We start from the raw sequence: 24,994 nt of genomic DNA on the forward strand, positions 1-24,994 counted from the left end.
TATGTTTTTGTTTATGCTGATAATCCCCCCTCTCCCCTCCAACCCCCGCCCCAAAACACACAGAACAAACATCATGGAAATCATATCCCCAAATTATCAAATTTTCCCTGACATCCATCAACAGTTTTCGCCAAAATCCGTTCGTCCATTTCCGAGATACTGCCGACATTCTGCGCATATTTTTTCTCCCTTTATACATACATTTTACACACACACAAGATGCATACGTACAAATGTCCATGTGTGGAGCATATGTACAGAACCATTCAAATCGGGCTCATCGTTGCAAGAGAGCGAAGCCCACCTTTAAGGTGACATTTGAACGCGTAGAAAACGCAGTACGTGAGAACGCTAAAGGTGTTAAGGAACAGTGGAGTCGTGTTTTGCAGAGAATTGCGTAGCTTACACAGGGTAATTGTCCTTGAGTGCACATTTTGTGAGTGTTGGGGAAATTGGGAATGGTGGGCGTCTTCTGCTTAAAAAAAGACAAATTTATCTAAGCAAAGAGTCCAGAATACAATCGAGTAATGTTCAAGTAATGCGAGATAGACTCGTTATAGATGTATGTCAGAGAACGTGAGTAAAGCAGACTATTAACAGTAAACAGTAAGATTCATAAGTCATTAATTACCCTCGTTAAAAAATGTACTGGAAGAAGAAACGTCAGACGGGAAGGCACTGGAAACAATCGACAAGAAAACCTGATCATTTCTACGTCATACTAGAGCTGGAATCTCTCACAAGTTCGATGTTATGTGGGTGTGGTGTTATGTGTTATTCATATCTTTACGTAATGGCATGAAGTGCAAATCCGTCATTCACAGGGAATTCTCGAAGTAGCGCACGAGTAGAAAGAACGGCATTTTTTTTTCTAGCTGGAATTCTTTATCGAAATATGTCTCAAAATCTGGTGGAATGGAGGAGAAAGTTCAGAAAAGTGATGACAGTTGTTCAGAACATTATTCTTTTTATTTTTAATGTTCATACTTGTATAATTTTCTTGACTTCAATGGATGAAGCGTAATCCAGTTCAGAGTTTTCAAATGTATTTCTTTTTGAAATCCTTCAGCCTTTCCTGTAGCAAACTGTAGTGTGTATCTCAACTTTTGAAGGCTTAGAATTCGGGGACCTTGATTGGCTTGCCATACAGTGAAAAGTAAGGCTTTCGTTACTTATTTGCCGATAACAATATCTGCAAGTTGTCAATTGCAGTGATACAGACTGTTTCCATACCTTGTGAAGCTTTCATTTCGTGTCTCTACTTGATGTGGCTGTATAATATTCTATTTCATGATTTACTAGAATCCTACCAGTCTAGTTATCTAGGAGAGTATATCTTGCTACCTTTTATTCTTCTATTATTTGAAAATTTGTTCGTGAAAGCTTCTTGGCCCTGTATTGAGACCTCTTTTATGCAATAACTCGCGTACCAACATTTGCATTCCGCAGGTACTTGCCCCATTACTGGGAGATTATTAGCGCCACTTATTCTTTTGAATGTTGTCTCAGGTTAACAACTCCTGAGCTAATTCCTGGACTGAATTTGTCTTTTTTTTATTTTAAGGGATCAGTGCCATAACCTAGGAGCACAAATTATTCGACCTCATTATGCCGTCTGTCCCAGCATCCTTTTACAGACATGAACAGAATTACCGTACTGCAAATTATTACAAAGAAAGCCAGTAACCACTGGTATTAAAATGAGTCTGGGCTCCTTTGGGGGGAAAATACTGCCAGAACGAGTCACCCAGTCATAATACATTGCTGGGTTCCTTTGGGGGGACTCTGGATAATATTGCCTAAACGAGGCACTCCCTCATGATAATACAATATTACTTATTCGTCAGGTATTTGCCAGGAGGTTGGAGCCAAGCGAGCAGAACATCAACAACAACTGCAGGGGATACAGCAACCCCTGGAAAGGGCCGACGAGAGGCCTAAAATCCGACAGAAACGACAGTCCGATAGGAAAGTGCGCGTCCTGTCGTTCCACCGCGGATTGTGGGCGAAGCCTTCGCTGGACAGCTACCTTCGATATAATTTCAGTCACAGCGTCGTGCATGAACTCACGGTGTGTTACTGGGTGAGGTAAGGAAGTCCTTGACTTTATTGTTGCCCCCTAAGTTGCACAGGTTGATTTATATACCTAACGTCGCCTCTAACACTTCAGAGGTTCATTCATATGCAGAACCTGAAACTGAAGTACAGAAGTAGCAGAGAGACCAGAATAAAATGAGGTGTCACATTTTCCAGAATGCTTTTGTGCCAAGGAGCTATAAAAAATTGACCAATATATCATAGGTTCTGTATGACATAATTTGACTAGTTTTATGATCATGTAATTCTTCCTGAGAAACATTAATATGTTAGAAAAAATTATTCTAGACAAGCAATACTGCCATCCTTTACTTGTAATATGTCCTAGAAACATGACGATGTAGCAAAACAGAATTCTGGAAAATGAATAAGTTAATCGTTCCAGCTCATATTCCAGGTGTCATACAGCCATTTTTTTCCTTATTTGTAAGTGAGATTCTCTGTCTCCCTCTGTCTCTGTACCTATACTGTACATATTCTGCGATCCAAATGGAGAGATGGTGTCTGAAATTAAAGCAAGCTCGGGTTAATTGAGTGGTTTATATGAAGATTTAGAGAAGTGTGGAAGATTGGAAAGGATTGGTGCAAGTTAGAGAATATAATGTTGAAGTTATCATGAGGATGTAATGAAGGCAATGAAGAGGTTACAGATAAGAAAGACAAAAGGACATAATTGAATTACTAATGAAAATTGTAAAGTAAGTAATAAAAATGAGTTTGAGTGGCTGGCTGATCAGGGTTTGTAGGGTGTTTGGATGAAGGAAAGATCCCGAAGGAAGGGGCGAGAAGAGTAATTGTTCCTTTCTGTCAAGGTAAAGACGATGGAGGTGTTTTTAAGATTAACTGGGGCGAAACGTTACTTAGTATACCAGGCAAGGTGTAAGGAGTATTTTTTGTGAAAATAAGAAGGGTGACAGAAGGTTGAAAGGGAAAGAACAGTGTGGGTTTAGTCAAGGAATAGGGTGTGTGGTTAAGTGTATGTCATACAATATTTGTGTTAGAAGTTTGAAAGTAAAGCAAAATAGCTGTATGTGGAATACATGGACGTATAAAAAGCGTATGATAACATCAGTAGAAGCAGTAAGGATATATACCATAAAGGATGAGTTGCTTAGAGCGATAACAAGTCCTCATGATGGAAGCATAGCATGTTAGAATGTGTGAATGGGAGGGTGACTGGTTTGGCGTAAAAGTGAGTTTGAGATAAATGCACGTTATGTCTCCTTGGTTCTCAAATATCTTTGTACGTGAACTGAAGTGAAAAGCTGAGAAACTTCTTATTGAACACAGTGAAGAGAATCTGAAGAAACTAGAGAAAGGGTTTGAAAGTGTTTACTAAAGGAGAAAGGTGAAACCATATGTGAGCAAGATTAAGGTTATGAGGTCAATGGAGACCAGGAAGATAGAGCAGTGAATTTCATTCCTTCCATCTGACTTTCCACCCTCTCTAAAAATTGTGTCAGAGTGCTATTGCCAGGTTTTCCTCCTGTTACATCTTTCAAACCTTCTTACTGTCAGTTTCCCTTTCAGTGCAGAATGACCTCATAGGTCCCAGCGCTTGGCCTTTGGGCTAAATTCTCTATTCTCTATTCTATTCGAGGAAGAACTGAAGTTGCTGATTTATATAGGTATTTGACAGTTATTTAATGGGTGATGATAGGATGAGAGAAGAAGTGAGCCAAAGAACGGGTTAGTCAAATAAGGCAGAAGGTCTTAGAAACCAAGGTTAGAATGTATGAAAGAATTGTTGAGCTAACTCTCCTTTATGGCAGAAGAGTGGGGATGCTGAATGCAAAATGAAAGACTGAAGCAGCTGTGATGAATTGTTTGTTTAGTATTTTTGGCATCATAAGAACTGAAAAGGTGAGGAATGCAGAGATATATAGAAGAGCTTAAAAGTTTAATGTTGGTGAAAGGATGAATCAAAATGTTATGAGATGTTTTGGTCAAGCGGAAAGAATGAAGAATTCGGGAGTGGTAGGAGTGTGGAGGAAAGGGAGACCTAGAAAGTGCTGGTATCTTGGGCGAAAGAGATACTGGAAAGGAAGGGCCATTTTATCCAGAAAGTGCTGAAGTTCTTTAGCGTGCAGGGGCTTGACAAACAGCAGATGAACCTTATGTGTAGGCGAACGAGGCATCTAATGTTGTGGAAGTTGTTTACACGGGTTCATCCACGGTTCAGCACTTAAAGCATAAATATGGCAATAACATCTGTGTTGCTTTTCCTCTAGTGCTATCCCCTCTCTACATATTTAGTTTCCTGTAAAAGAAGACTATAGTGCCGGGTTTGTCTGTCCGTCCACACTTTATTCTGCTCGCACTTTTTCTGTCCGCCCTCAGATCTTACAAACTACTGAGGCTAGAGGGCTGCAAATTGGTGTGCTGATCATCCACCCTCCAATCATCAAACATACCAAAATGCAGCCTTCTGGCCTCAGTAGCCTTTATTTTATTTAAGGCTAAAGTTCTCCTTGATCGTGCTTCTGGGACCGCTATAGGTGCCAACAACACAGGCCGCCACCGGGCTGTGGCTGAAAGTTTCATGGGCCGAGGCTGAGAGTTTCATGGGCCTTGGCTGAGAGTTTCATACAGCATTATACGCTGAACAGAAAACTCGATTGCGCTGAAGAAACTTCGGGCCATTATTTACTTGTTATCTGTATTTATTAATTTGTCAGTTCAGTTTTTCTTTTCTAATAACCGAATTCTTCTTTCTGAATTTCGATTTACATTCTGTCACTTCTTTCAAATAAACACCATAGTCTTTGGAAGCTTGAATTTCAAGTCAATGGCCCCTTTGGTGGGCTTGTTCCATAAGAATGGGGTTCATCTTCTGAATAATAATAGTAATATCGTTGTCTCTCCCTGTACACATTAGCTAAAAGAAGTATATAAAATCTCGAGTTAGAATTCGTGTCCAAGAGCTTAAGTATCTCGCAAACATTCCAATATCATCCACTTTCCCTTCGCGTGCATAAGAGGCACCAGTCCATCAGCGTACCCAACGGAGCCTGGTTTGTAATTCTCCATAAATATTTGAGCAAAACATCGGATTCCATTGATATTATGAGCCATATCGTTGGCTTGGGAAATCGTTCGGTCGAGCATCATATTTCGGTCGATGGTGTTCCTGAGGATGCCGTGCAATTGGAACTTCAGAAGTTCAAGTAAAGATGCAGTGCGTGACTACCCTAATGCTATTCTCCTTGCATTTTAACACATTTTTATCTATTTATTAATTTTTTCCTTTTTAATAAGTGAGATTTTTTTCTGTATTTCTCTTGACCTTACTTCCTAGTGAGTACCATATTCTTTGGAAGCTTGAATTTCAAGTCAGCGGCCCCTTTGGTGGGCATGTTCCATATGAATGGGGTTCATCTTCTCGATAATAATAATAATAATAATAATAATAATAATAATAATAATAATCATAATAACCTTATTCGAGAACTGACTCGAGGAATTATATATTAGAAGGTTCGTGTCCTGTCAGTGACGGGAATTTAAAATGTTCTTATGTATTATTATTATTATTATTATTATTATTATTATTATTATTATTATTATTATTATTATTATTATTATTATACAGAACATGAACCCTATTCATATGGAACAGGCCCACAGTGGCCATTGACTTGAAATTCAAGCTTGCAAAGAATATTATGGTGTTCATTCGAAAGAAGTGACAGAAGGAAGTGGGAAATGCAGAAAGAAGAAATCAGTTATTAGAAAAGAATAAATAAATCGGCAAATAAATAAATAAGCAGAAAAAAATTCATGTGATATATATACGTACGTATGTACATTTTTGCAAAGCTCTAGTTGAAAGTTTTTGCAATTTAGCAGCCATGGACATTGTATTTAACGATGTAAGATTTTGCATGAAATAAATTTGAAATATAAATATGAGTTTTTGTGTGGCTTTTACAGTATAATTTATTACAAATAAAAATGTTAATTGGCAAAAACGTTCTCCCGTCAGTGCACCTCACGTGGCGCGCTGTAAGCATTACTCGAGGTTCTTATTCAGCGTCCCTTCGGCTCTTAGCTGCAACCCATTTCATTCTTTTTACTGTACCTCCGTTCATATTCTCTTTCTTCCATCTTACTTTCCAACCTCCTGACAATCTTTTCTTGGTGCAACTGTGAGGTTTTCAACTTGTTACTCCATGAAAACCTTTTTGCTCTCGATTTCCCTTTCAACGCTGAATGACCTCATAGGTTCCAGCTCTTGGCCTTTGGCCGAAATTTTATATTCCATTCCAGTAACGTACTCACACCGAGATATAAAGTAAACAGTGATGTGTTCACCAGTGGGTCGCGGGGTGGGGGGTGGGGGTGGGACCTGGGCACGTGCCCAGGTGCCCCCCATAAAAATAATGGTAAAATAATGATAAAATAAAAATATTGAAGATTTAGATAATAATAACACATATAAAAATGGGAAAAAATAAGAAATCGATTGGGAAATAATCTATATATATATATAATATGAAAATTAGTGGGCTCCCACATGAAATTTTTCTGGATCCGCTAGTGGATGTGTTGATAACTAAACCAGTTCAGTATTCGTCAGTAGTTTAAAAAAGAACCTGTTTTAATTTTTGACAAAAAATACATGTTCTTATCCCCAGTTGCGTCTGATAAGCTCTGTATCCTCTTTGTTGCTGCGCGATTCGAGAATTCTGACATTATCAGTCATGTAGGCTTTGAGTGGAATCACCTCCATTGAAACTGCACGAATAACATTGAAACAAATGTAAAAATGTGCCTCATTTTTACTCGTATTCTGATTGCGGGTCCTGTTTATGAAGCCAGTTGTCGTTACAACTTTTTATGAGGTGATTTTTGCCTGTTTGTGAAGCAAATTTTGCATACAATTCTTATCCGTATATTATTGTAGAATAATTTTCCTATCTATGAGGCAGAATTCGATTACAATTTCTGTTTTTAAATTAATTTTATTTTATAAGGTGAGTTTTGAATGCAATTCTTATTTTTTAATTGATTTTGATTGCTATCCCTATTTATAAGGTAAATTTTGAAAACAGTTCCTGTTTTTAAAGGAAATTTTGATTACCATTCCTGCATATAAAGTAAAGTGCAATTACAATTCCCTTTGTATAGTGAACTCAGAAAACTATTTTTTTTATATTCCTTTTTGTATATATACATATATGTATATATTTATATATATATAATTGAAACAAATTATGACAGCAATTTATATAACTAGAGTCAATTCAGAAAACAGTTCTCATTATAACTTTCCACTTCAGTTTTACTTCTGCTTTAAAAAGAAAAAGAAAAAAAAATAAAACTATTGTTTCAGGTTCGAAAGGTTCATGAGGCTCAACGTTCACTTCTCCTACAACAACGTCAACAGCGATGACAATAATGACGCTTTCGGAGTCTGTAAGCATTCTTCACTTGCCCATTATTTTACCTTTACGTTCTTGTTTATCTGCAGTGCATTATCGTATTTATTAATTGTTTTATCGTATATTTTTTGCTTTCATCACTAACAAGGTTTTCCCTTGAATAGCTCGAGTTTGCAATCTGAGTTTTTTTTTTTTTTTTTTTTTTTTTTTTTTTAATTTTAATTTTTTTTTTTTTAGGGGCGAGACAAGATGTCCCTCCTCGTGACAGATTTGTGATAGAGATACGAAGGTCTGGGTTCTAGTGGGTCTTTGGCTCTCATATGCACTGATAAACACAGTCTTTTCCTGCTGTTTTATCTGTTTATTCATTTATTTTTTCTTTTTTTAACAAGCGGGATCTCCTCTTTTTGCATTGCCCTTTACCTCCTGCTGCTTATTCCTAATGAACCCTTAATATTCTCTGGAAGTCTGAATTTCAAGTCTGTGGCCCCCTTTGGTGGGCTTGTTCTATATGAATAGGGTTCATCTTCTGAGTATTAATAATAATAATAATAATAATAATAATAATAATAATAATAATAATATTAATAATAATAATAATAACAATAACAAAAGCTTGAATTTCAAGTCAGTGGCCCCCTTTGGTGGGCTTGTTCCATATGAATAGGGTTCATCTTCTGAGTATTAATAATAATAATAATAATAATAATAATAATAATAATAATAATAATAATAATAAATAATAATAACAACAATAATAATAAAAGCTTGAATTTCAAGTCAGTGTCCCCCTTTGGTGCGCTTGTTTCATATGAATAGGGTTCATCTTCTGAGTATTATTAATAATAATAATAATAATAAAAGCTTGAATTTCAAGTCAGTGGCCCCCTTTGGTGCGCTTGTTTCATATGAATAGGGTTCATCTTCTGAGTATTAATAATAATAATAATAATAATAATAATAATAATAATAATAATAATAATAATAATAATAAAAGATTGAATTTCAAGTCAGTGGCCCCCTTTGGTGGGCTTGTTCCATATGAATAGGGTTCATCTTCTGAGTATTAATAATAATAATAATAAACCTGATTTTCAATACAGTTGCCCCCTTTGGTGGGCTTTTTCCATATGAATAGGGTTCATCTTTTGCGTATTAATAATAATAATAATAATGATAATAATTATAATAAAATTAGGAAAAAGACCTTCTTTAATAGAGGTTTTGTTAAGCAAAATGGCAGTTTCAACAGCATTTATTTTATATAATAAACGCTCAATTCGTCTTATTAATTGTTTTTCTTGCGCTGGAATGGTTGCAAGCAATTGACCAATATTCATATCCGGTGGTTTAGTGATGTGTGGGAGGTAGTTCTCGATGAATGTCGACTAGTTTCGCCCTCCTCGTTAGGGCATCATTCAAGACAGGATCGCAGTATGCAATGGCTGTAAAACGATAACGATAAGGGCGGGGGGGATAGGTTAGAGTGAGGGTTCGATTACAAATCGATTTAAACCCCTGAGGGTCCCCCAGAAGGAAGATAAGGTTTTGGAAGGGGGTTAAAGGGGGGTGAAAGGAAGGTATAAGGATAAGGAAAGAAGAATGGGACAGACCCATTTGTCATTTAGTTTACAATTTACAATTTATTGTCTGTCGGTTATTTTTGTATGTGTCTGTAGGCTATCAAGGTGCAGCGAAGGTGTGGCAAAAGGCAAAAGTCGAAGGCCAAAGCTGTTTGATCAGGCTCAATACTGGAATCGTCCTCCCTCCCTCCCTCCCTGTAGGGGGAGAGGGAAGGAGGACTCAAACCACTGTGCAGTACATTAGTGCAGTTCATTTAGTTAGTAGCATTATATGCACTCCACGCAAGTGCGTGCATGCATTTCCAGTTAAATTATTGTTAGTAGCAGGACTTAGGCTATAGTATTGGCGGGGGAGGGTTGAAGATACCAGGGTGGAATTACTCTGGGATTTCCAGGTCGCCTCCTTTCCCTTATATTTTTTTCCTTTTTGTTTTCATTTGCGGGGGCAGGTTAGCTAAGCAAGTGTGCAGGACCCCTTGCCTTTCTAAATACTGCCTTTCCCCCTTTTTTTTTATTTATTTTTTTATTTTTTTTCTATTATTTTGGGGGCGGGTTAGCTAAGCAAGAGTACTAGACTTCTTGCCTTTCTAATTACCGCCTTCCCCTTGTATTTTCCCCTTTGGTTAGTATTAGTGTGTTAGTATCTTCTACAGTTAGAGCGGGCTACCATTCATACACACGTCTCTTATGGCTGTAAAGCGTGGATTTTTCATCTTTTATCCGTGTTTGTTGGATTGTGGACTTAGTCGCTTCATATATCATTGGCTATCCGGCCATGACATCATTGGAAGGGCGGCTCCTGATTGGCTGTCTTCTCCTCGATGTAAGCCTACTGCTGATCGGCGATGGTGCGATTTCTCGAGGAAGGCGGGTTAACCGACCGTTCGACTCCCGAGGTGAAGGGCGGCGCCTCTGCCTCCCTCAGGTGTTGGAAGGGCGTCCTCGGAGCGAGGGTTAAAGTCGTCCTCGACGTCGGGGCGTCTTTGGGTCGTAGGTGGGTGCGAGGGGCGATCTTGCAGGTCATCCTCGGGGTGAGATCTCACTAGGCGATCACCCTCGGTGCTCTGGAGGTCGTCCTCGAGGGGCGTAGGTTGGGATGCGGGTCTTGCCTGGGTGTCCTCGGCTTTCCTGACGGCTGTAGGGAGAAGGAAGGTCTCCTGAGTTATATTAAGGCTCGGTTTTTCCTTCCCTATGTGGAGTGCCTCTAGGATGCGAAGACGACGAAGGTCGGGGGCGCTGTCTATAATCTCGAAATGTTCGACAATGTCGCTGCGGCGGATCCTCTGGTTGTGGACAGTCTTCCAGTGATTAAAGATGGTTCCCTCCTGGGCATGGCAGGAGATCCGTTTGGAGAGGCGCATGGATGTCATACTGATGTAAGTTCCGGGGCATCCTCGGAAAGGGCACGTGTATCGGTATATGACATTCGTCCTCTTCATGGGATCTTGGGAGGGGCAGGGTTGTTCTTCATCACTAGACTGCACGTCTTCTTGCTCCTGTAGAAGATAACCAGTTGGATCTTCTTGCTGCTGTCGGTGGGGGCGACGTTGTGCCTAATGATATTTTTCAGGGCTCGTTCGTCCTCCTTATATCGTGAGTGGCAGTTCCCTTTGTAGAAGAGGGTGATCATCTCTGGTGTATCTCGTCTCTCCTCCTGGTTATACCACTTCTCCATCGTCCTTCTGTAGGCGGCCTGGATGCTCCTGTTCGGATGACCATTATTAAGTAAAATACCTGGGAGGCCGGTTCCATTTCACGGTGAGTGTCGGTCCACAACGAACAGTGGGTAAGGCCCCTCCTGGCGTAGGCGGTGATGGTGGAGTTCTTGTACCTCTCGGGGCACTCGCTGTCGCCGTTCAGGCACATACCAAGGTTCGTAGGTTTGGTATACACCGTGGTAGAGAACGAGTCCTCCTTCAGCTCAACAAGGACATCCAGGAAGGGTAGGCGGCCGTCCTCGCTGTGTTCAATGGTAAAGCGGAGACTGCTGTGTCGGTGGAAGGCTGCACGCAGTTCATCAATCTCTTCGCTGGAACCGGCAAGTATAAAGGTGTCATCAATATACCGGACATGCATGGATAGCTGCGTGATCTCTATAAAAACCCTTTCTTCCACCATGCCCATGTAAAAGTTCGCAAACAGGACTCCTAGTGGGGATCCCATTGCGACGCCGTCTACCTGGAGGTACGTATGTCCATGGTGGTTGACGAAGGGTGCCTTCTTAGTACATAGTTCAAGTAAGGATGGAAGGGCATGTTCGGGGATGGACAGGGGTCTAGTCGATGGGTCCCTATAGACGCGATCAGCGATCATCTCGATGGTTTCGTCCACCGGGACGTTGGTGAAAAGGGATTCAAAGTCCATTTATGCAATGCATCCTCCGGCGGGCGCAGATCTAAGGGCATCAAGGAACTCTGCAGATGACTTCAAACTATAGGTAGAAGGATTATAAGGGGTTAAGGAGGGTATAATTTTCTTTGCAAGGTGGTAAGTAGGGGCAGGAATTTGACTGATGATTGGTTAAGGGGGTTATTGCGTTTATGAGTCTTTACGTTACCATAAATATAGCCAAGATTAAAATCGCCTGTAATGGGGTTAAGGTGGGTTGCATTGGTGGCGGCATTGATGGTTTCGATGATTCTATTAGCCTCTCGTTTGATTTCATCTACAGGGTTCTTCGTGATACGTCGAAACGGCGTCGCAATGGGATCCCCCCTAGGAGTCCTGTTTGCGAACTTTTACATGGGGTGGTGGAAGAAAGGGTTTTTGTAGAGATCACGAAGCCATCCATGTACGTCCGGTATATTGATGACACCTTTAAACTTGCCGGTTCCAGCGAAGAGATTGATGAACTGCGTGCAGCCTTCCACCGACACAGCAGTCTCCGCTTTACCATTGAACACAGCGAGGACGGCCGCCTACCCTTCCTGGATGTCCTTGTTGAGCTGAAGGAGGACTCGTTCTCTACCACGGTGTATACCAAACCTACGAACCTTGGTATGTGCCTGAACGGCGACAGCGAGTGCCCCGAGAGGTACAAGAACTCCACCATCACCGCCTACGCCAGGAGGGGCCTTACCCACTGTTCGTTGTGGACCGACACTCACCGTGAAATGGAACCGGCCTCCCAGGTATTTTACTTAATAATGGTCATCTGAACAGGAGCATCCAGGCCGCCTACAGAAGGACGATGGAGAAGTGGTATAACCAAGAGGAGAGACGAGATACACCAGAGATGATCACCCTCTTCTACAAAGGGAACTGCCACTCACGATATAAGGAGGACGAACGAGCCCTGAAAAATATCATTAGGCACAACGTCGCCCCCACCGACAGCAGCAAGAAGATCCAACTGGTTATCTTCTACAGGAGCAAGAAGACGTGCAGTCTAGTGATGAAGAACAACCCTGCCCCTCCCCAAGATCCCATGAAGAGGACGAATGTCATATACCGATACACGTGCCCTTTCCGAGGATGCCCCGGAACTTACATCAGTATGACATCCATGCGCCTCTCCAAACGGATCTCCTGCCATGCCCAGGAGGGAACCATCTTTAATCACTGGAAGACTGTCCACAACCAGAGGATCCGCCGCAGCGACATTGTCGGACATTTCGAGATTATAGACAGCGCCCCCGACCTTCGTCGTCTTCGCATCCTAGAGGCACTCCACATAGGGAAGGAAAAACCGAGCCTTAATATAACTCAGGAGACCTTCCTTCTCCCTACAGCCGTCAGGAAAGCCGAGGACACCCAGGCAAGACCCGCATCCCAACCTACGCCCCTCGAGGACGACCTCCAGAGCACCGAGGGTGATCGCCTAGTGAGATCTCACCCCGAGGATGACCTGCAAGATCGCCCCTCGCACCCACCTACGACCCAAAGACGCCCCGACGTCGAGGACGACTTTAACCCTCGCTCCGAGGACGCCCTTCCAACACCTGAGGGAGGCAGAGGCGCCGCCCTTCACCTCGGGAGTCGAACGGTCGGTTAACGCGCCTTCCTCGAGAAATCGCACCATCGCCTATCAGCAGTAGGCTTAGATCGAGGAGAAGACAGCCAATCAGGAGCCGCCCTTCCAATGATGTCATGGCCGGATAGCCAATGAAGAATGAAGCGACTAAGTCCACAATCCAACAAACACGGATAAAAGATGAAAAATCCACGCTTTACAGCCATTGCATCCTGCGATCCTGTCTTGAATGATGCCCTAACGAGGAGGGCGAAACTAGTCGACATTCAACGAGAACTACCTCCTACACATCACAAAACCACCGGATATGAATATTGGTCAATTGCTTGCAACCATTCCAGCGCAAGAAAAACCATTAATAAGACGAATTGAGCGTTTATTATATAAAATAAATGCTGTTGAAACTGCCATTTTGTTTAAATAATAATAAAAGCTTGAATTTCAAATCATTGGCCCCTCGGTGGGCTTGTTCCATTTGAGTAGGGTTCATCCTCTGAATATTTTAATAATAACAATAATAATAAAAGCTTGAATTTCAAGTCAGTGGCCCCTTTGGTGGGCTTGTTCTTTATGAATAGGTTTCATCTTTTGAATAATATTAATAATAATAAGAAAAGCTTGAATTTCAAATCAGTGGCCCCTGTGGTGGGCTTTTTCCATATGAATAGGGTTCATCTTCTGAATAATAATAATAATGATAATATGGGGAAGAGTGGGGACTACAAATAGCTAAAAATGAAAAAAGAAATGTCTATTTGCTTGTCATGAGATAAAAGCAGGAAGCTTCAGATCATACTGATAACAGAACTTTCCTTGCAGACAAAATAAAAGTTCCCTGAACAATAATCATCATAAATCTCTTGTAAATGAGAAAGCTACATCATGCGGAAGTTGTCCTTAGTGATTTTAAGCTGGTTAAAAAGTTTTGCCCACGAGAAGTTAAGATGTTTTAGTGTCCAAAGTAGGGTTGGGTTCTCGTGCTACAGGTTGTGGGCCACACTGATGCCTGAGAGCCAGAAGGGCCTAGGATAAGAATATAGACTAAATATAGTCCTGGTTCCTTTGGCAATGCGTCACAGTGAGACCGGCAACAGTCGGAATAAAACTAAGTATGACTATAATAGTTTTGTAACTATAGTTGAGATTTTGTAACTTATGCCGAGTTCTGTGTCATAGTATTTTTTTTTTTTTATTCAGTAGATGAAACCTATTCATATGGAGCAAGCCCACCACAGGGGTATTGGCTTGAAATTCAAGCTTCCAAAGAATAATACGTATTACATTTTTTCTGCAATTTTTTTTTTATTTTTAGTACTTACATTGTGAATGAGTGAGGGTGAATAATAATAATAATAATAATGGAGAAACAAATCCACAGTTAAGTATGGGTACAGATATATGTAAAAATAAATCTATAAAGATAGCTTTCGGGGATCTGATCAGATATATTTAAAAATAAATCTCTACAGAGAGCTTTCGGGAATCTGTTCGATTTCCCCTTTTGCAAAGGGGAATCGAACAGATTCCCGAATGCTCCCTGTAGAGATTTATTCTTAAATATATTTGTGCCCATTCATAGCTGTGGATTTGTTTCCCCATATCAAGACTCATGCTACTATGAGTAATATTGTAATAATAATAATAATGATCTACAATTATATTGTAAACTATATTACTGAGTAAAATACCAAAGCAAAGCCTTCGAACACCGTTCAGTGTTTATGTTAAAATATTTTAACGTAAACGCTGATGAGGAACCGTTCAGCTGTTGGAAAGTCTTTGCTTTTGCATTTCAAATAGTAATATAGTTTAGTACGTAATGGTGGATTTTTATTACACAGACTGTTGCTCACGAGATTGTGAATTTCTTAGCAATAATAATAATAATAATAATTGTGATAATAATGTTTGTAATGAAAATCTACAATTATATAGTAAACTACATTACTATGTACAGTATACAAGCTTGTAAATTTTACATTTAAATATAGTTTACTATATAATTGTGGATTTTTTTTACACAAACTGTTGTTCACGAGATTGTCAGTTTCTTAGCATTAATAATAATAATAATAATAATAATAATAATAATAATAATAATAATAATAATAATAATAATAATGTTCTAAAGGGTCCACAATAATATAATTGTTAAAGGCTCATGTAAAATTTATAAGGGCTTTCGAACCCTACTCCGGGTTCAAGATGAACCCAGAGAAGGGTTCGAAAGCTTTTATAAAATTCTACTCGATCCTTTAACAATGATATTATCGTGGACTCTTTAGAACATTTATGAACCCTCGTGGTAGAGAGGTTTTCTCCCAATAATAGTAATAATGATAATTCCCTTTATCCAGATCACGAAGAGTTCAATCTCAGGGCCTTCTTGTCGTCCCGGCTCGCCACGGAAGACATGGCAAACGACGCCTGGAAAATTTTTCCCGAGACCTGGAATCACTTGTGCCATGTCATAGGAAACTCATCCTACGTCATCTACTGGCAAGGAAAGGTAGCTGATTGGCCGACTTATTTTCTACATGAATTTTTTTCCTATTTAGAATTCTCCCTCTGAACTTCATCTCCATTCTTCCCCTGATTTCTGTCTCTCAGAAAATATCTCCAGTAATTCTCGTCTTCAGATTGTCTGTTATATTCTTTTGTATTTAATGATTTTTTTTTTGTAATTCTTGTTTTAGAATTCATCTCCAACTTTTCCCCCCCACCTCTGTGCTCAGCTGTAGGTAAAAAGATTAAAACATCGGAGTAAATTTTCTTCAGAAAACTATGACCAAATAAGAGCGATTCATTTTTTTACATTTTTAAAACTGTGCTCGCAACTTTTGTCAAAATTACCAAGCACAAAGAACGATTACAGGGACACATATATATATATATATATATATATATATATATATATATATATATATATATATATATATATATATATATGAGGAGGCAAGCATGTTCTCATAAAATATTTGTAAGTACTCGATCAAAAAATACATGACGGGTTCTCCACACACGAAAGCAGTGCCTTTAAGTATCATATTCATGCAACACTAATATGCCTTTGCGATGGTTTATTAGATTTTAAGAAAAAACAAGGATTTTTTTTACTGTTCATGCATGATAGAGGAATATACTGATTTTGCCCCTCAGGAATGTCCAGAATTTTGGCCATGTTGCATTCCCCTACCGAAAAATAACCCATTCATTTTACCCTGGTAACTTGAGAAATTACCAACTCTGGCAGTTATAGTTCCGTGGAAGTGGGCCCCATCCATTTCGGGTGGATCCCATATAGCCCCCATTAGGGGGACGTCAGCAATTTTCAGGGGAGGCGTGAGCCCAAGGGAAAATTTACAAATTCTCTAATTATATTCGTTATTCTCTTAACAAGAGTGAGGAACTAATATTCAGAAGTTTATGGAAAGATCCAAACTTATCGCCTTATAACGTTAGTGTCCTATAGTCTGCTAGTCTGGTTAGACTCGTTGGGCTTACCATGTTTTGTAATTATTTGCCTCCCTCCCTATCCCTCGAAACCAAACCTGCGAGGGAATTTTACTCATAGTAAAAGGCATAAGATTTTATGAAGGAGTAAAAGAAGGGTTCTGCCTGAAAGCTTGAAAAATATGAGATTATATTAATCAGCTGATGAGTTCATGTCTCACAAAACTCTTCCATAGGTACCCAAATATGTTGTTCTCAAGGCAGCCCAGGGCAGCCTGGGAATCTCCGTTGTATTAAATAATGTGTCATCACGACATAATAATTTGAAGTCAGCAGGCCAAAATATATTAATAGCACCTATGTTAACTATAAACATATTGATAAGAGAATTTCCACATTATCATTCAGTTGCTCATACTTTTCAGAAATTTTTCGAGGGTCCTCTCAGTCCAAGTTGGTCTCTCAACATGAATGGCTCTTTGGTGCTTGGTCAAGAACAGGATACAATTGGAGGCGGTTTCGATCCAAGTCAGGTAAGTTTCAAACAGTATACATACATATATATATATATATATATATATATATATATATATATATATATATATATATATATATATATATATATATATATATATATATATATATATATATATATATATATATATATATATATATATATATATATATATATATATATATTTTTTTTCATGATGTTGCCTTGTAATACGTATATCCTCCTATAATTTTGCCATATTTACTTTTTTTCATGTGTTATGTGTAATGATAATGATTATTGAAGTGTCATCTTTAGTTTGGCATCAGATCTCAAAAGAACTAATGATTAAGTAACTTAATAGCGTAATTTAGAATTGATAATACAATTTTAATATTAACGTATTTTAGAATGAGTAATATCTTTCTTCATAAAAGCGTAGTATATGAACACGTGTGTATGTCCAGCAAGGACTTGTTTCATTTCAATTGTCATCAGTTGAGATAAGAGAGAGCGCTTTGTTTTGGGTTAGTGATGACAGGTTTGGAAAACAAATACTGATTCGTCCCATATGGGCTCAAGACGAGGGATTTCATGTTGTTACATGCTTTGTTTGAGTCACGTACGCCATGTTTTGTAAGATTGCGTTCAAAACGTTTTGCTGGGATGACGTCATTTTCCTTCTAGAAGCTTCTCCATTGTATCTCGCACCCAAAATGGTTTAATGACGTCACCTCCCTGCTTCTAGAACTTTTGTATCTCGTACCCAAAATGCTTTAATGACATCACGTAATTGTTTCACGTGTTACTGGAATTCTAAAATTTGTTTCATTCTGATTTCTGAGACCAGTTGATTTGGTTCCCTCTCTCTCTCTCTCTCTCTCTCTCTCGTTCTTAGAAAGAGATTACTTTTAACTTAGTGTTTTGTGGTCACGTATTAGCATTAACTTTTGAGATCTGAATTTAGTAAAGTTATTTAGTTTGTAACGGCGCCTGGTAAAAAAGTGTTTTGTGGTAACACAGCTGCAGCAGAGGTTTTCACAAGTTTGTGTAAGGCAACGTGAATTTTACTTATTAATACCATGGTATGATAAGTTAGGAAATTTTGAACGAGTAAAATCATTATTGATAAATCTTATGTGTATTTCTGTGTGTTTTTCTATTTACAATCTCTTTATATTTTCACATTTTTTATGTTTGTGATGTAACATTTATTTACGTAGCATTTTAAATATTTCTTGGTAATTTAACATTGCATACTTGATTTAATTTAATATTTCATTTAAGATTTTCTTTTTAAATCTTGAGTAATTCTTGATAGTTTAAATTTTGCTTGATTAATTTAAATTCCTGATCAAGTTTTTGTGAATTAGTTATGTTTCATAATTTAATTCAAGAATTAATTAAGTGTTGTGCTATTTTCAAGTAATAATAAATTTTTCAGATTGTGAATTCTAATTATAATAGATTGTGAATTCTAATTATAAACTTTGAATTTAAAAATAAATTTTTGTATTTAACATTTTTAGAAAAAGTGTTTCATTTATTGATCACCAGTGAATAGGATTGATCGTGTGTGCATAAGGCAAAGTGATAAACATGTTTTGTTCTTTAGTTTTGCTTAAGTGAATTAAAACCAGGGAAACAGTTAGAGTTTTTTGATGGAGTGATGCCCTTCTACTCTAGAATATATCTAGTTTAAATTTTGATACCTCACACATATTCTGATAGACTTAGTTTGATTTTTCAAGTGATTGATAAATAAGTTTTTTTTTAAGGGATCACTGTTACCGTTAGAGTACTCAGTCGTAATAATTAATGTTATGAGAGTTAGGTATCTGGCTGAACTGAGGTATATTTTTGAATTTTGAGATTAGTTGTGTAATAACCAGGTACTTGATACACATCGTGACAATATATATATATATATATATATATATATATATATATATATATATATATATATATATATATATATATATATATATGTATATATATATATATATATATATAAGATCAAATCAATGAAGGAAACGGAAACACTGGAGTGCTGCGAGGCCTTTCGACACTTACGTCCTTTACTTAGCAGGCTGAAGAAATATAAAAGTAAGTTTACAAAGAAAGCTCATATAAATGACAGATGGGGATTATAAAGGAAACATATGTACCTGGAATCCAACACAATTGAAGAATTAGTAGAACTGCCAAAACAGGGTTAAATATTTAAGAGGTTTTACAAAGGATTAGGATCAACCGTTCAGAAGCAGGGACAGGACAATTAAATGATTATACAGGTGTGACTGACCACCCAAAAATATTAGTACAACAAAATAATTCCCTTTTTTGTAAACAATAATAATTTTTGCAAGATGAACATTTTTACAAATAAAAAATTATATTAAACATACGGATACATAGAAAATATATATCAAGTAACTAACTTGTAATTAAGTATTTCAGTATTTATAGGAAACCAACCAACAACTTAACTTATGTCCATTTTTATTCAGGCCATCACCTTAACATCAAAATATCAATTTTTTCCTCTATGTTTTTACGAGCTTTGCGCATTGTCAGTCCCCAGTATTTGGATCAAGAAATTGAATACATAAGAAAAATAGGGACAGATTTAAGTTATCCTTCACATATACTAGATATTTGTTATAACAAAGCCCACAAAAAGCTTTATAGTGAAAGTAACATGAAGAAAGGAACCCCTAAGAACATTCTCAGCTTGCCTTATTTTAGTGGTTTTGAAAACATAAAATCATTGTTAAAACCTTTTAATGTCAACCTCGTTTTTTCTTATAATAACACACTCAAAAGAATGTTAATAAAAATAGCCCTAAAGAAAACAACAACATAATATATAAAATTCCATGTTTGGACTGCCCTCTTTTTATATTGGTCAATCTAGCAAAGATTTAGATGTACGTATTAAGCAACATAAGTATTCAGTCAAAACTGGACAAGCATCCAATGCTATATTCATTCATTTAAGTGAAAACTCTCACAGGATAAATTGGACTGAAAGTTCAGTGATTGCCAGATCGAAAGATTTCTCTTCAAGAAATCTATTGGAGTCCGCTATCATCCAGCTTGCTTCCAGCTGTAATTTTAACCTTAGCCCTGGCATGTATTATTTGGACCCCTGTATTAGAAAAATGTTCAAGAATGACCTGAAAGATAAAATCACTGACTTAATTACAAGTTAGTTACTTGATATATATTTTCTATGTATCTGTATGTTTAATATATTTTTTATTTGTAAAAATGTTCATCTTGCAAAAATTATTATTGTTTACAAAAAAGAGAATTATTTTGTTGTACTAATATTTTTTGGGTGGTCAGTCACGACCCTGTGTAATCTTTTAATTGTCCTGTCCCTGCTTCTGAACGGTTGATCGTAATCCTTTGTAAAACCTCTTAAATATTTAACCCTGTTTTGACAGTTCTACTTATTCTTCAGTTGTGTTGGATTCCTTTATAATCCCCATCTGTCATTTATATGAGCTTTCTTTGTAAACCTACTTTTATATTTCTTCAGCCTGCTAAGTAAAGGACGTAAGTGTCGAAAGGCCTCGCAGCACTCCAGTGTTTCTGTTTCCTTCGTGGATTTTATCTTTATTTATATATTCATCACGTTCCATATTTTCGTGATTCAGTTATATATATATATATATATATATATATATATATATATATATATATATATATATATATATATATATGACATTTTTTTATCACACCGTGATTTATATACGATCATGAAGCAACAGATTTCGCTTAATATCAAATCCACGCTACCTCGGGAATATCCCCGATGGGGAATTATCACCGAAGGGGAATTTATAAGTGATAAATGGACGGGCATTGCCGAGTGTCGATCCCACGACACAGACGCGCATCCAGCGAATCCAGTCGACGCTAACCACTGAGCTATCAAGAGAGGTATAAGTTAACGCTGAGTCTGGTGTACTTTATTTACCCGTCGAGAGCGGGGAAATTGTACTTAGCTTCGGCATTAACCCACCTCGACCATGATAGTTCATTGGTACGTTTGGAACACGCAGCTCTTTTTATGACATTTTTTTATCACACCGTGATTTATATACGATCATGAAGCTACAAATTTCGCTTAATATCAAATCCATGCTACCTCGGGAATATCCCCGATGGGGAATTATCACCGAAGGGGAATTTATAAGTGATAAATGGACGGGCACTGCCGAGTCTCGATCCCACGACACAGACGCGCATCCAGCGAATCCAGTCGACGCTAACCACTGAGCTATCAAGAGAGGTATAAGTTAACGCCGAGTCTGGTGTACTTTATTTACCCGTCGAGAGCGGGGAAATTGTACTTAGCTTCGGCATTAACCCACCTCGACCATGATAGTTCATTGGTACGTTTGGAACACGCAGCTCTTTTTATGACATTTTTTTATCACACCGTGATTTATATACGATCATGAAGCTACAAATTTCGCTTAATATCAAATCCACGCTACCTCGGGAATATCCCCGATGGGGAATTATCACCGAAGGGGAATTTATAAGTGATAAATGGACGGGCACTGCCGAGTCTCGATCCCACGACACAGACGCGAATCCAGTCGACGCTAACCACTGAGCTATCAAGAGAGGTATAAGTTAACGCTGAGTCTGGTGTACTTTATTTACCCGTCGAGAGCGGGGAAATTGTACTTAGCTTCTGCATTAACCCACCTCGACCATGATAGTTCATATGTACGTTTGGAACACGCAGCTCTTTTTATGACATTTTTTTATCACACCGTGATTTATATACGATCATGAAGCTACAAATTTCGCTTAATATCAAATCCACGCTACCTCGGGAATATCCCCGATGGGGAATTATCACCGAAGGGGAATTTATAAGTGATAAATGGACGGGCACTGCCGAGTCTCGATCCCACGACACAGACGCAGCATCCAGCGAATCCAGTCGACGCTAACCACTGAGCTATCAAGAGAGGTATAAGTTAACGCCGAGTCTGGTGTACTTTATTTACCCGTCGAGAGTGGGGAAATTGTACTTAGCTTCGGCATTAACCCACCTCGACCATGATAGTTCATTGGTACGTTTGGAACACGCAGCTCTTTTTATGACATTTTTTATCACACCATGATTTATATACAATCATGAAGCTACAAATTTCGCTTGATATCAAATCCACGCTACCTCGGGAATATTCCCGATGGGGAATTATCACCGAAGGGGAATTTATAAGTGATAAATGGACGGGCACTGCCGAGTCTCGATCCCACGACACAGACGCACATCCAGCGAATCCAGTCGACGCTAACCACTGAGCTATCAAGAGAGGTATAAGTTAACGCCGAGTCTGGTGTACTTTATTTACCCGTCGAAAGCGGGGAAATTGTACTTAGCTTCTGCATTAACCCACCTCGACCATGATAGTTCATTGGTACTTTTGGAACACGCAGCTCTTTTTATGACATTTTTTTATCACACCGTGATTTATATACAATCATGAAGCTACAAATTTCGCTTAATATCAAATCCACGCTACCTCGGGAATATTCCCGATGGGGAATTATCACCGAAGGGGAATTTATAAGTGATAAATGGACGGGCACTGCCGAGTCTCGATCCCGACACAGGCGCACATCCAGCGAATCCAGTCGACGCTAACCACTGAGCTATCAAGAGGTATAAGTTAACGCCGAGTCTGGTGTACTTTATTTACCCGTCGAGAGCGGGAAATTGTACTTAACTTCGGCATTAACCCACCTCGACCATGATAGTTCATTGGTACGTTTGGAACACGCAGCTCTTTTTATGACATTTTTTTATCACACCGTGATTTATATACAATCATGAAGCTACAAATTTCGCTTGATATCAAATCCACGCTACCTCGGGAATATTCCCGATGGGGAATTATCACCGAAGGGGAATTTATAAGTGATAAATGGACGGGCACTGCCGAGTCTCGATCCCACGACACAGACGCACATCCAGCGAATCCAGTCGACGCTAACCACTGAGCTATCAAGAGAGGTATAAGTTAACGCCGAGTCTGGTGTACTTTATTTACCCGTCGAGGCGGGAAATTGTACTTAACTTCGGCATTAACCCACCTCGACCATGATAGTTCATTGGTACTTTTGGAACACGCAGCTCTTTTTATGACATTTTTATCACACCGTGATTTATATACGATCATGAAGCTACAAATTTCGCTTAATATCAAATCCACGCTACCTCAGGAATATCCCGATGGGGAATTATCACCGAAGGAATTTATAAGTGATAAATGGACGGGCACTGCCGAGTCTCGATCCCACGACACAGACGCCGCATCCAGCGAATCCAGTCGGCGCTAACCACTGAGCTATCAAGAGAGGTATAAGTTAACGCCGAGTCTGGTGTACTTTATTTACCCGTCGAGGCGGGAAATTGTACTTAGCTTCAGCATTAACCCACCTCGACCATGATAGTTCATTATTACGTTTGGAACACGCAGCTCTTTTTATGACATTTTTTATCACACCGTGATTTATATACGATCATGAAGCTACAAATTTTATCAATATCAAATCCACGCTACCTCGGGAATATCCCGATGAAGGAATTATCACCGAAGGGAATTTATAAGTGATAAATGGACGGGCACTGCCGAGTCTCGATCCCACGACACAGACGGCGCATCCAGCGAATCAGTCGGCGCTAACCACTGAGCTATCAAGAGGTATAAGTAAACGCCGAGTCTGGTGTACTTTATTTACCGTCGAGTGGGGAAATTGTACTTAGCCGGCATTAACCCACCTCGACCATGATAGTTCATTGGTGCGTTTGGAACACGCAGCTCTTTTTATGACTTTTTATCACACCGTGATTTATATACGATCATGAAGCTACAAATTTCGCTTAATATCAAATCCACGCAGTGGTTAGTGTCGACTGGATTCGCTGGATGCGGCGTCTGTGTCGTGGGATCGAGACTGGCAGTGCCCGTCCATTTATCACTTATAAATTCCCCTTCGGTGATAATTCCCATCGGGGATATTCCCGAGGTAGCGTGGATTTGATATTAAGCGAAATTTGTAGCTTCATGATCGTATATAAATCACGGTGTGATAAAAATGTCATAAAAAAACTGCGTGTTCCAACGTACCAATGAACTATCATGGTCGAGGTGGGTTAATGCCGGCTAAGAACAATTTCCCGCTCTCGACGGGTAAATAAAGTACACCAGGCTTGGCGTTAACTTATACCTCTCCTGATAGCTCAGTGGTTAGCGTCGACTGGATTCGCTGGATGCGCGTCTGTGTCGTGGGATCGAGACTCGGCAGTGCCCGTCCATTTATCACTTATAAATTCCCCTTCGGTGATAATTTCATCGGGGATATTCCTGAGGTAGCGTGGATTTGATATCAAGCGAAATTTGTAGCTTCATGATCGTATATAAATCACGGTGTGATAAAAAATGTCATAAAAGAGCTGCGTGTTCCAAACGTACCAATGAACTATCATGGTCGAGGTGGGTTAATGCCGAAGTTAAGTACAATTTCCCGCCTTGACGGGTAAATAAAGTACACCAGACTCGGCATTAACTTATACCTCTTTGATAGCTCAGTGGTTAGCGCCGACTGGATTTGCTGGATGCGCCATCCTGTGTCGTGGATCGAGACGGCAGTGCCCGTCCATTTATCACTTATAAATTCTCCTTCGGTGATAATTTCATCGGGGATATTCCTGAGGTAGCGTGGATTTGATATTAAGCGAAATTTGTAGCTTCATGATCGTATATAAATCACGGTGTGATAAAAAATGTCATAAAAGAGCTGCGTGTTCCAAAACGTATCAATGAACTATCATGGTCGAGGTGGGTTAATGCCGGTTGGTACAATTTCCCGCCTCGACGGGTAAATAAAGTACACCAGACTCGGCGTTAACTTATACCTCTTGATAGCTCAGTGGTTAGCGCGACTGGATTCGCTGGATGCGCGCCTGTGTTGT

The 24,994-nt window shown here is 39.0% G+C and overlaps 1 protein-coding gene across 1 annotated transcript in view; it reads left to right on the plus strand.

Annotated features, from left to right (window-relative positions):
• Positions 1-1,852: 1,852 nt before the first annotated feature.
• Positions 1,853-24,994, plus strand: part of LOC136848594 (uncharacterized) — a 44,103-nt gene continuing 20,961 nt past the window's right edge. Inside the window, exons 1-4 of the mRNA XM_067120960.1 lie at positions 1,853-2,088; positions 7,433-7,515; positions 15,395-15,546; positions 16,916-17,023. Coding sequence (XP_066977061.1) covers positions 7,446-7,515; positions 15,395-15,546; positions 16,916-17,023 — 330 coding nt within the window. The 5' untranslated portion in view covers positions 1,853-2,088; positions 7,433-7,445. The remainder of the gene's footprint in view (positions 2,089-7,432; positions 7,516-15,394; positions 15,547-16,915; positions 17,024-24,994) is intronic.

This window comes from Macrobrachium rosenbergii, chromosome 19, assembly GCF_040412425.1.
Source record: "Macrobrachium rosenbergii isolate ZJJX-2024 chromosome 19, ASM4041242v1, whole genome shotgun sequence".
NCBI lineage: Eukaryota > Metazoa > Arthropoda > Malacostraca > Decapoda > Palaemonidae > Macrobrachium > Macrobrachium rosenbergii.